Source organism: Solanum tuberosum, unplaced genomic scaffold (genome assembly GCF_000226075.1).
Source record: "Solanum tuberosum cultivar DM 1-3 516 R44 unplaced genomic scaffold, SolTub_3.0 scf00093, whole genome shotgun sequence".
NCBI classification, from domain to species: Eukaryota; Viridiplantae; Streptophyta; class Magnoliopsida; order Solanales; family Solanaceae; genus Solanum; species Solanum tuberosum.
In genome coordinates, this window is record NW_006239018.1 from 1,674,610 (window position 1) to 1,687,664 (window position 13,055).

The 13,055-nt window shown below is 31.4% G+C and overlaps 1 protein-coding gene across 1 annotated transcript; it reads right to left on the bottom strand.

Annotated features, from left to right (window-relative positions):
* Nucleotides 1–1,848: 1,848 nt before the first annotated feature.
* LOC102580504 (protein TAPETUM DETERMINANT 1-like) lies at nt 1,849–5,095 on the bottom strand. Its single transcript, XM_015308878.1, has 4 exons — nt 4,845–5,095; nt 4,074–4,395; nt 3,646–3,738; nt 1,849–2,559 (listed from the first exon to the last, which is right to left on the bottom strand). The coding sequence occupies exons 2-4, from the start codon at nt 4,171–4,173 to the stop codon at nt 2,222–2,224; spliced, it is 531 nt and encodes a 176-aa protein (XP_015164364.1). The 5' UTR covers nt 4,174–4,395; nt 4,845–5,095; the 3' UTR covers nt 1,849–2,221.
* Nucleotides 5,096–13,055: the final 7,960 nt, after the last annotated feature.

Consider the following 13,055-nt stretch of genomic DNA (forward strand, 5'->3'; position numbering starts at 1 on the left):
GGATGTCCAGTGTTTATGATCAATTAGGTAACATTCTTTTGTCCGTAACCGTTGGTACCTGTTTTTTTTGGTTTTTTGTTTCCCACCACCCGGTGTTCGCTACCACAGTAGCCGGACTAAATTTGAATTCGCAATAGGATTTCTTCCATTGGGGTAAAACACTCCGTACCCAAAAGGCGACTCAAACCCAAAACCTCTTGGTTAAGGATGAAAGAGTATTTACCATTCCTACCACAATCTTGGTTGGTATTAGTACCTATTCTTTACTTAAACTGATTTGAAATTACGCAGAGAAAGCGGCATTTATCAATTTTTTCAACTTAAAAGAGAACTTCGAAATTTGTAGTAACTAGTTTTTTGACACGTGCGCTGAACGTGATTACCAATTCAGAAAATATGTTTTATACTCTCCGTAATTATTAATTCAGAAAATATATGTTATAGTAGTAAATAGTATTTGCTTATTTAAGCGAGTATTTGAATAATAAGTTTAGCATTAATGAAAATATTTTTCTCATAAAAGTTAGCTATATTAAATAGATAATAAAAATTAAACTAATACAAACTTCAACTGACGTTATTACAAGTCATATAGACTTTTTTTCGTCTAAAATATTGAAATAGTAAATAAGTAAAACAAAAGGGCAATGTTTATATAGTAAATACATATTTTGAAGCAAACTTCATGACAATTTAAATCACACAAGTATCATTGATAAATAAAGTTATTCTTTTGTCTTGAGCATTAAAAAATAAATCTTGACAATTCTCTAAATTTTGGAAAAATATATTCATAAGCATATCTACATTACAAGAGAAATTGTTAACAAAAACAAATGAATTTACATTACATCATGTTAACTTCATATATTAGAAGATTACATACTAATGTATATATTAAGCAAAAAAATAATTATTGTATCATCAAAATTATTTTCCTCAAGTACTCAAGGTTATGGAATATACCCTCTTAGGATAGAACGATTTACTTTATCAGAATAGTGGTACCTCATATTCCGCTAGACTTCGACCTCACTGAACGACAAAAAATCACACAAAAAAATTAAAATGCAAGAAGAAGATTAAAAAAAATTATGGTTGAAAAATGAGAAAAAGTCCCTCTATTTATAGTCAACAAAGGGTAGTATGAACAAGTGTTTTATGTATCTTATCTGAAAAGTCATGACCTTTCCAACATGTCACAACCTTTGGAAAAGTCACCACTTATTGAAAAAGTCACAACTCATCAAAAAATTACAACCTTCTGAAAAAAGTCTCAACTTATCGGAAAAGTCACAACTCATCGAAAAAATCACAACCTAAGTTAGGTTTAACATTCAAGTTAGGAGTTCATGCTTTTAATGTAATAGAGATAGATAGATAGATATAGATGAACATTCTTCTAAATAGTTGAAAACCGTAGCTTTAATTTTTGGTTTGTTCATCAATTCGTCTATAAGCCTCGAAATACTTGTTAGATGTAAATCGTTTCTTGTACTCCAGTTCGAATGAGACCAATTTTTCTTTTCACATTTTTTGAAGTTTAACAGTGATCCAACGTTAGGACGACGATGTTTTCTAAAATTTTCTAGAAGAAGCTACGAAATAAGTTTGAACAATATGATAATTCTTATGTTGGAATATTTAAAAGTTGCCACTGACCCAAATCTATAGTTTGGGAATTTTCGAAATGCCAAGTTGATCAACAATGAAATAAGTGACAGGTCAATATTAAGACTTTTTAAATGAATAATTGACTTCGTCAAAATCCATTGTAATTAGGTGTTGTCAAAGAACACGAAACGAGATTCAACAACAATCATTCTGAGCATGTACAACTGATGCAAATAAAGAGAAACACTCAAGAAGAGTTGTATACTTTATATTCAAAACCCAAAAATTACAGCTGCATTTAGCTTTTTTCCCTCAGTCAAGTCACTCTGATATGAACAAAAAGTCAGACCCTTCAAAACAAGATCTCTAGAATTACTTCGGCAGCAAACACTCATCCATTAGTCTGCATCTCCACGTCCTTCCTAATAGACGCAAAGTAAAAGAGACAAATCAAGGAGGAGCTAGGCGGTGTTCTCAATCTATAAAAGCCCAAAAGAAAAAAGAGCTACTGGAAATGTTTTTCCCCTAAAGGCTATCTAGCGCTATTAAATCATTGTTGTTTTAAGTGTTTTTTTTAACTAGTGTTAAGTGTATGCTATTAGACCCTTCAGCAGACAACAGAGGAAACAGAGAGTGGGTAACGGAAAGTGTTGGCATATTGGAAGGATATAGTATGACCATTAATAAGAGGCTTCCCATCGTTGACGAGACAATCATCAAAATGTAGGCGCTTGAATATGCGAGGGTTAATAAGGCGAGCAGAGCTGAACCAACCACAGCTGAGATGGATGCCGGAGATGTCACAGCCAGAGACACAGACGTTCATTATCTCCACTGTGTACGTGGGTATCCCACTGGGTAGAGGTGCTGTAGGTCCCTGATTTATCACAATATCAGATTTTGAACATTTGTCACCCCATATCCGGTTTGTTTCCACTTCATTCCCTGTGCACCAAAAAGCAATTGCACATAATGTCAAAAAGTAACCAAAATATTCAAACAGCAATAGTAGACCTATCCTTGGTCCTTTTCCAAGTAGTTGCTTGTTTCCTTTTTTCCTATCAAATGTTGGGTCGGGTTTGACCCTGTAACTTGAGCATTGATGGGTGCAATAAATAATATTGCTGGTATGAGTTCAAGTTATAGGACATGGATTAAATATTCTTTAAATGGTCATCTACATGTATATGCCTTTTCAAATAAGAGACTTGAAAAATAAGGTAATGTTATCTATTACAATAGCTAAAGATAATCAAGACTATTTTGGCCTAAATCGAAAGGGACGGAACAATCAGAAATGCTGATATAGGGAATTGGGACGTTTAAATTATGTTTCCTTCAAGTATCTTTAATGGGAGGACAGCAATGTGCACGTGAAACACAGAGCAAATACACCATATGTGTAGAGCAGTGATAGAAGACAAGAGATGCCAAATATTCTTTTAATACCACACAAATTGGAAACACTAGCTACAATTTTATTTTACTCTTTTCTGTTTATTAGATAAAACAAATGCAGACTGATAGAATTGTTTCAACTTTCTAAAGTCAAAAGAATTGTTTGGAAAGTGATATTACATATCTGGCACGAGACATAGACTTATAAGCAGAAAAATAGAAAAATACTGAAGTTGCAGTAGCAGTTTCCCAGATTATGAAAAATGCATGCAAAAGTAATACAATGTAACCAGAGCAGAAACTAATAAAGCAAACGAGTAAATATGCATTTATATATTTTGTCCTCTTCTTCTTTTTGCCCTTTCAATTAGTTTAAACCTTTTCCTCAACTTATGGGTTACTATGACTAATATTTGTATTGTGAGTATATGACCAATAGACATGAGAAAACAAAAACTGACGTGCGCTACCTACAAAGCAAAAAATTGTACAGTAAACAGAACGCTGCCTGCCTGCTGCTGGGCTGTCCAGGGCCGTACCTTAAAGCAAAAAAGGGGGATTTCGTAGAGCAAAATTAAATTTCAAATCGTTTTTCTTTGTCGAGTTATACAACTGAATTTTTTTTGGACTAACCTTGATTAAGAAGCTTGCGATGAGGACCAACATTGGTGTTTCCAGTGACGGCTGAATTTGCTTCCGCCATGAAATTGGGACCAATAAGTCTGCCTGAAATCAAAGTCGATTTATGAAGCATTAAAGAAAAAAATCTATGGATGGATGAAAATCAAAAGCTGTAGCCGTCTACAGAATTTAATGTACACAGTTTTGTAGTTAAAAAGGGGATGAAAAAGCTAACTAATCAAATAAATAATGGAAAGATCCTCGTGTGCAAATAATAAACCATAGAACAAGCAGACCTAACAAATAAATGCAATCTCATTCATTGAAAACCGACACCATACATAACTATCTTCTTCTTCTCTCTCTTTCTCCCACAGCTGTGCACAGCATGTGATTTTTCAGATAAACAATTTCTCATCGTAAATACAATGCATACACACCTGTAAAAAACTCCGGTCCAATGATTAAGAGAAGAAAGAACACGAACACGGCGGAGGTCAAACCGATTCTGCTTCGCCGTTTCAATGATTGAGAGGTCATTATGAAACCGAATCAACAAATATATTATATGCTCCGGCCTCCCAAAGACGCAAACTCGCAAAAATTTTCAGATGAATGTTTCGACTCCAAGTGACGGAAGGAAGTTTCAGGAGAGAGACAACACACGAAGAGCCGATTCACTGTTGCCGGTCCAGCTAACGGCGGAACTTTTCACAGATATTCAAAAAAGAACTGTTGAATCAGCTGGGACTCGGTCTTTGACTGAAATCACAGAGAGAAAAAGGAAAAAGTGATATGAGAGATGCGTGAAATGACTTGATAAACTTAAAAAAGTATGAGTTGACATAAAGCAATATATATATTACTACATACTTTTTGAGAAGTTAAATGAAAAATGCTATAAACTCAAACATCAAATCAATAGAAGCGCCGAACAAGACGAAGAAGAAAGTAACAGAAGACCGAAGTTATATACAGTAACAGGAAGACCGAGATAATTAAGAACACATTCAAATAGTAAGAAAAAAGTGGAATGAACAGAGACAAAATGTGCAGAGTTTGCAAAAGCAAATAAGCTTTTTTCTGAGTCTCAATGAGACAAACAACACAGTTTCAACAAACGCCAGAAATACTAAAACAGTGGAAGCAAAAAAAAGAAAAGCCTGTATGTATAATTGCAGTAAATATGAATGAAGGTCGAGATTTCTCACCTGTTTTCGATGATCATACACACATACACGTACGGTACTTTGTTGAGAGAGCAAGCTCGTCCCGCACACACTGTGCTACAGAGACTGCAAAACTGCAGACAGAGAGAGTGGAAATTAAAGAGGCCTACAGGGAAAGAGAAAGAGAGTCGGTTCCGGACGCGTGCACCCTCTGTGTAGAGAGTGAAAGCTCAACATGCATTTGTATAGAGAGAGAGTGAGTGTGTGAGAATTTACGAGTGAAAGAATGAATAAAGGGAATCCGGGTTTTTCTCGCGGAATGTTTGTAGATAGAGAAAGGAGATAAATGTCATTAAATGCCATTGCTACAGCTGCATGCTTAACCTTGATTAAATACACTTCCCCACGCGGCAATTAGAGCTGTGGTTAGGACTTACGACCAATCTCTACCCAATTTTTCCTCTTCAATTATACTCATGGACCATGGTTAACGCCTATTGTTTTAGTACTACTAAAATAATGGCTAATCCATTTAATTTTGAATTCGTGTAATATAATGTTCATAAGTAATTTCTATAAAGTGGTGATTAAAACGATCTTCATATATGAGGATGAGTATTGGTTAGTAAAATTTTTACGTGTTTAGAAAATGCAAGTTGTGAAAACGAGAATGCTGAGATGGATGTGTTGGCATACTAGAATGAAGACATTTTAGACAAGAGTATGGCCTCTGTGGTGGATAAGATGAGGAAAGCAAAGTTGAGATTATTTGTGCGTGTGAAGAGGAGATACATGTACAAATAATCCAATAAGGAGGTGAGAGAAGTTATGGAAAGAGGTGCATTTAGGCCGAAGAAGTATAGGAAAGAAGTGATTAGAAATGATAGGAAGTATTTTTCTACTTATCAAAAATATGACATTAGATAAGACGATATGGAGAACACGAATTATGGTGGAATATTAGTAATAATTGAGCATTGTTTTGATTTTTGATAGAATAAGGGTGGTGATAGTTTAGAGTATCATGTCTAACATAGTATTTATCCTAATAATCCAGTTTATCTTTTATAATATTCTTAAAAGTAATTTTCGGATAATTTTTATTTATGATAGCCAAATAAAATTTGAATCTCAAAATTTGAATGTGTCGCACTCTTAATCCCTTACTTCTCTTTTGAAAGTGATATTTTTTGGTATGACGAGGAATGTACTCTATCCCCTTGTCCACATTTATTATTATAAGAAATTTTCTCTAGAGTTATAAATGTATAATCCTTAATTGCTATAAAAGACAAAACAAAAATAAGCAACTCTCTTGTACCATCAAAGTAAAATAAAAACTGGCTTTTACCCTATTTTTTCATTGCATTGTTTTTAAAATTCGCATAAGTTCTATATATGCGCAGTATTATTCTTAAATCTCATTTCTTTTGCCTCCACAACTTCAATGTCTAATATTACTATTAACTCTAATGTATTTTTTTCTCATATAATCTCCAAATATTTAATGTGTAAGTTATGATTAGGGGCGGACCCACATAGACTATTCTAAGTGTTCGAGTACCCATTAACCTTGCATCGAACTATATATATCTATCTTGAAATTCAAAAGAATTCGTATAAAGTTAACATAGAGCACCTAGTGAACAAATGACTTGATTGGTTCATTGTGGGTGCTTAAGACTATTTTTTGTATTGCTGAGTCTAAGTTTGAATCTCGCTCTTAACATGTTTTTTTTTTATATTTTAAACTCCGCCATTCTTAAGCTAAGAGAGCACTCATAGCTTTAAAATTTTAAAACCGCCACTGATAATGATATTACCTTACAATAATTCTTCATAAATACTTGTATGAGAAAGAGATAGTACGTAATTGATTGTCTTTAAAAAATTTATACTTTATTTTCAAGAAAATATTTATACTCTGTAGAGGTTTTATCACTCCTAATCAACTTCGAACTAATACAACTATGTTCTTTTTCTACCACGTGACATAATGAGTGTGTGTTGAGGAACAAAAAAAAAATGACAAGTTATTTTTGACTATTTCTTAAAATGAGAAGTTATTTCTTACTCTCTTTTTTTTCCTTTTTTTTTCTTGCTTTTATTTCCCCCTTTTTAATGGTAGAATTATGGTGCATTTTTTGACGGTAGGTATTTGTTTTATCGATGAAGACGATAAAAAGCATCAGAACATTAAAGGGTTGTTTGGTTGAAAATATGTTATTTTGGGGTTAATTATATAAGGATAAGTTATTTTAACTTATATCAATATGGTATAAATGATGGGATACATAATTTCATGATTATTTAATACCTCCAATCAAACACAAGTTAAAATAATCCTACATTTTATCCTGAGATTATTACAATTTATACCTCACGTCAAACGACTCCTAAAAGAATAAGTGAAGAAGGGAATGTTTCACAACATTTTTATATTTATCAACACATACTTGTTGAAGGTTTTTCATGTATCATTTAAATATTTAATAAAATTAAATAATATCACATATTTTCTTTTTTTTTATAGATCATTTTGATTATCTTGACTAAATATTTGCTTTTTAATTTTTAATTCAATTCAATATGGATAAAAAGAACTCGTCTTCAATACGAGTAAAAAAGAACTCTTGCTCATTACTAATAACATTACTAAAAATATCTAAAATGCGACAGATTTCGTCGGATAGTCAATAATCTTTTAAGAAAAAAATCATGCAATTTCATCTTTTCCCGCAAAAATACAGAGAAAACTCTCAAAAAATATTTTTAAAACAAAAAAAAGATCATTCGCCGATTTTTATTTTCATTTTTACAAAAAAATAACAGACAAACATCGATAAAATGCAAATTACAATTGAAGAGCATAAATAAATCATAAAAATTACTAGTATTTTGTATTTTAAAATAGAACAAAATTGAGATAGAGTGCCAAAATAAAAATTGACAAGTTAAAAAAACTTGTCTTGTATGACTCTAAAGAAGGAGTGCTACAATTTTAACTTAAAAAAACCATAAAATTCAAAATAAATCACTTAAATAGAAAATAAGGAAGTAACAACTTATGGTTAGTTAAAATGGTGGGAACGAGTGAGAAATCATCTCATGCGGTTTGTATCATTTTTATTTGGGAAATTACATGAGTAAACAAATATATATACTAGTTAATTAGTTATCGTAGCTATAATTTTTGCTAATTACTACTCGCCACCAACGTTTAATCCTATTTACTAGGAGTAACTTTCGATTTGTATACTGTATTATATTTCGCTTTTCCTAATTGTACAAATAACCTTTCTCTCTCATTACAAACTTTTTACTAAATTTTTCCTTAATTCACTCAAGCACAATCAGATTTCAATTTAAAAAAATCAGTGTCTCCCTCTCAAATCATGCCCCCACAATTTCATATAACTTCTTGTGATATTTTTTTTATTTCTTTATCTCTTTAGACGGTTTCAATCTATTATTTTTTATTTATATTTGTATATTCCTCAAAAAAAAATTTCCAGATATCTCCATAGATACATACAAATCCTGAATGAACAAACTCCTTCCAAGAATGTTGCGTTTAAAATCAAATATTTAGGTGCTTCACGGTATGTGAATTGGAGGACAGTTCCTCAAATGCACGGTTGATTCGTATAAATCAGACTAATTTTAGATAAATATAAACATTTAATTGTATGCTTTTTTGTCCATCAATGGTACATATACGATAGATTCGATCATTTGTATTTATCAATTAATTTATTTGTATATGTGATTTATTGATACAATTGATTTGTATAGATTATGAATAGTTCTTAAGTGTATAAGTCCAAAAATCATTTATACGTATAATACCTCAGATGCACAATTGATTCTTATAAATCAACCCAAATTTATACAAATATATACATTTAATTGTATAATTTTTTTGTTCATCAGTAGTACATATACAATAAATTCATTTATATTTGTCAATTAACTTTGTATGTATATATGATTTGTTGATACATTTGATTTGTATAAGTTATGAAAAATTCCTAACGATATAAGTCTAACAATCAATTATACATATAAATATGTATTGTATGTAAATTATATTCTATTACATATACACATTCATTATAATTTTCAGACAATTATCTAAAAATTATATCAACAAAATTATACTTGTGCAAAATAAATGTGTAATTTATACATTTTCAGTAAACGCAATATCTAACTCAAATAAGTCAATATATACAAATATAAATACAAAATAATTGATAATAAACAATTGTTAGTATGGAGGGAGTCATATTTGGCATGAAACTCTAATGAGATACATTCCGTGATTTATGAGATTGTTTTCCTTTTTCCCAACCAAAATTACCGCCTAAATTCATTAAAATTTTTGGAAAACGAATTGTATATAATATTAAATTCATGCGAAATATACAAACAAAAATATTCATAGCTACTGAAACTATAGATATGGAGTGTAACTAGACAAGCTATAGCTAAGGAGCCTAATTAAGTTTCCTATAGTAACTATTTGTGAAAATCCTCTTTTTATTTCCCAGATAGAAGGGCATTGAAAAATTAGCTTCTTCTTTTTTCCTGTGATAACCACAAAACGGCTACTTTATGCTACCACAAAGATGTGGTATGTTTTAATTAGAGGTCTTGGTTCGAGTTATGTATTTTTTTTATACGGTCCTTCTTATGAATGGGGCTCTATGCGACACAAATCTAAAATAATTGAACTCCAATATGAATATTGAACACTGAATGAAAAATAAATAAAAATAAGACTACTTTATGTGTGCATAAACACTACAAAACACTATTGGATGTTTTGATTTCGTTCAAGAGCTATAATTTTCTAACTTAAGATTAAAGTCGTGAATTAAATTCCATAAGAGTTTCTATTTGATTAAGATTAGGGATGATAATGGGGCAATGCGGGGCGGGTACTAGATGAATTTAGTTCAACTCATAAAATTCTTGACCTGTCCTGTTCTGTCCTGCATTTTATTTTTAATCTATCCCGTTCTGCTCGCATAAATCTACTTAGTCTCACCCCACTTAAATTATTACTGCTACATACATAAAGTAAGTTATATTGTTATTAAATTTTTGGCCAACGTTACAGACCAATGTGATATATCGAATTTAAAGTCTAAACTAAATTGTTAGAATACCATAAAATTTGTTGAACTAACGAGAGATATTAATGATTTTACTTGAACAAATTAAAGGCAAAAGCGAATGATGCACGTTGACGTTGAAAGCAAAGTCGATATTTTTTTTGTGACCTCTGTTTCGTCATGTTAGGACTTTACATATATGATATTTTTTTTCCATCTTGAGATCACAAATACTTATTGAATCTACTAGTTTGGCTTTATCACATGTTTTTGCTCACTCTGTTTTAATTTAATATATTTTTTTAAAAGAAAATGTTCTCTACAAAATTTGAAACTTTTCACTTAGTAGTTAGTACAATAGAAAAACTTTCATCAAATTAGAAGCAGTAGAATACAAGAAGGAATGAAACTCGCATCCGCTTAATTTTTAAAAATTAGGGCTTTGACTCGCTCCACCCTGCATCTGCTTAGAGACAGCCCCACCCTATCCCGAATAGCTTTAAATCCGCACTACACCCACATCACCTCATAGACATCTCTAACTAAGATACTTTCTTTGATTTTTTCTGCACTTTCATATTAAAGCTGAAAATAATTGACTTTCATAATTAATTGATAGTAATTCTTTTTTAATATATATTTTTTTATAGTGCGTTACAAATAAATTTTCTCAATCGGGAATTCTTATTTCACTTTTTAAGAAACTTTTAAAATAAAAAAAGATAAATCGACTAGCGATGAAACATCGGCACAGTGATCATTATGTCAAACTTTTATGGCAGTACATTTTGTTACTCTTTTTTTTTTGTTTTTTTTTTATCAATTGTATGTTCAAGTTCCGCTTTCCTCAATTGACGGTTAGTCTTATCATTTACAAATATTTACATTTGCAATTTCATTAATTTAATGAGTTAGATTTTATTTTATATGTATCTTCTTCATTTTCTAACAATTTTGAAATGATTAGTTTTTATAAAAATTTAAAATGTTTTCAACTTGTTTTCAAGTAATTTTATCATTTTAAAAATAATATAAGCCATCTTTAACGATTCATTAACAATTTGAAGTGTAGTTCTATATAATTGTCTATGTATATAATTACTATCTCTTATGAATATTCGAAAATCATTAGACATTTAATAATTTGAATAGTAATTTATGTTTTGAATTAATTAATTATTTTATTTTATTAAGATTAAGAAGCTCTTATAATAAATGAACGGAAATGGTCAAAACTATCCTTAAACTATCCAAAATAGCTTAAATATATCCTTAAACTATATTTTGGCTCAAAAATATCCTTTCCGTCAAACTATTGGGCCACACCTACCCTTCTACTTAACGGAAGTATCTAGGTGTGTGTTAAATGCCACATGGATGCCACACGTGCACGTCGAGCATACTCTACCTCCACATAGACGACTATGGAAAAGGGTCAAAACTACCCTTAAACTATTCGAAATAGCTTAAATATACCCTTAAACTATATATCGGCTCAAAAATACCCTTCTTGTCTAACTATTGGACCACACTTGCCCTTCTGTTTAACAAAAACATCCATGTGTGTGCTAAAATGCCACATGAACTCCACATTTGCAGCCAAACACACCCCTCCTCCACATAGACGACTTAAAGCCCTAATGCCACTCTTTTTCCCCTCATGTCATCCTTTCCTTATTTGGGTATATCTATATGAATATACAATATACATTGACTCAATTCAATTTCGTTTTATTCCGATACTAATATCTTGTACTTTGAAGATCACAACTTAAACAAAATTTAAATTAATTATGCTACCTAATCCTTAAATCATATTATATTGAATGTTTCTTTAACTTTCCATAAAATCTAAAACTTCCTTAACAATCATTTAGAGCATCTTCTGGATTAGGGACCACAAAAGCTCAAAACTTGAACAAAAATAGGGTAATTGGTAAAAAAATAAAAATAAATTAAGAAATCTATAAAGACTTACTAGGTCTTCGTTGATGTAGTAGTAATCGAAGGTGTCATCCCAACTGGTCGTCAAGTTTTCCTCATTAGCGAAATCGTCGACGTTGATGTGGCGGAGCACGGTCACCACCACCAGAGAAGCCGCCATAGTCGTCTTCCCCGGTGATAAGTATATTAGGTCTCTTACAACAGCTGCTATTTTGCGTCATGGCCGTGAGTTGAATCAACAAGAAAGCTTCACTAAGATTTGTTTAAACAAAATTAATTTATTAAGAGAAATTAAAAAAATAAATTAGTGTTAATAGAATATTTAAATGAATGTGTTTATATTATACCTTAGATCGTTTCTTTTATTGTATTTGAAATGGTCGTCAAATTGCAATTTCTCTTCATCATTCGGTTATGTATACAAGTTTCCGCAAATGTTTTTTTCTTTTTTAGTTCAATATATACTTTTCAGGATGAAATGAGGGGAAAAGAGTGAAATTAAGGCTTTAAATCATCTATGTGGAGGTGGGTTGTGTTTGGCGTGCACATGTGGAGTCCATGTGACATTTTAGCACACACATGGATGCTTCCATCAAACAAAAGGGCAAGTGCGGTCTAATAGTTAGACGGAAATGACATTTTTGAGTCAAAATATAGTTTTAGGGTATATTTAATCTATTTCGAATAGTTTAAGGATAGTTTTGATCCTTTTCCATAGTCGTCTATGTGGAGGTGGGTTGTGTTTGGCGTGCACATGTGGAGTCCATGTGACATTTTAGCACACACATGGATGCTTCCATCAAACAAAAGGGCAAGTGCGGTCTAATAGTTAGACGGAAATGACATTTTTGAGTCAAAATATAGTTTTAGGGTATATTTAATCTATTTCGAATAGTTTAAGGATAGTTTTGATCCTTTTCCATAGTCGTCTATGTGGAGGTGGGGTCTGTTTGACGTGCACTCGTGGCATCCATGTGACATTTAACACACACATGAATACTTCTGTTAACAAGAAGGGTAGGTCTGATCCAATAGTTTGACGGAAAGAATATTTTTGAGTCGAAATATAGTTTAAGGTATATTTAAGCTATTTTGAATAGTTTAAGAATAGTTCTGAGTTCTGACCCTTTTCCGATAAATGAATTACGAAAAAGTGAAAAAAAAGGACACTGGTATTGAAATAGAAAAA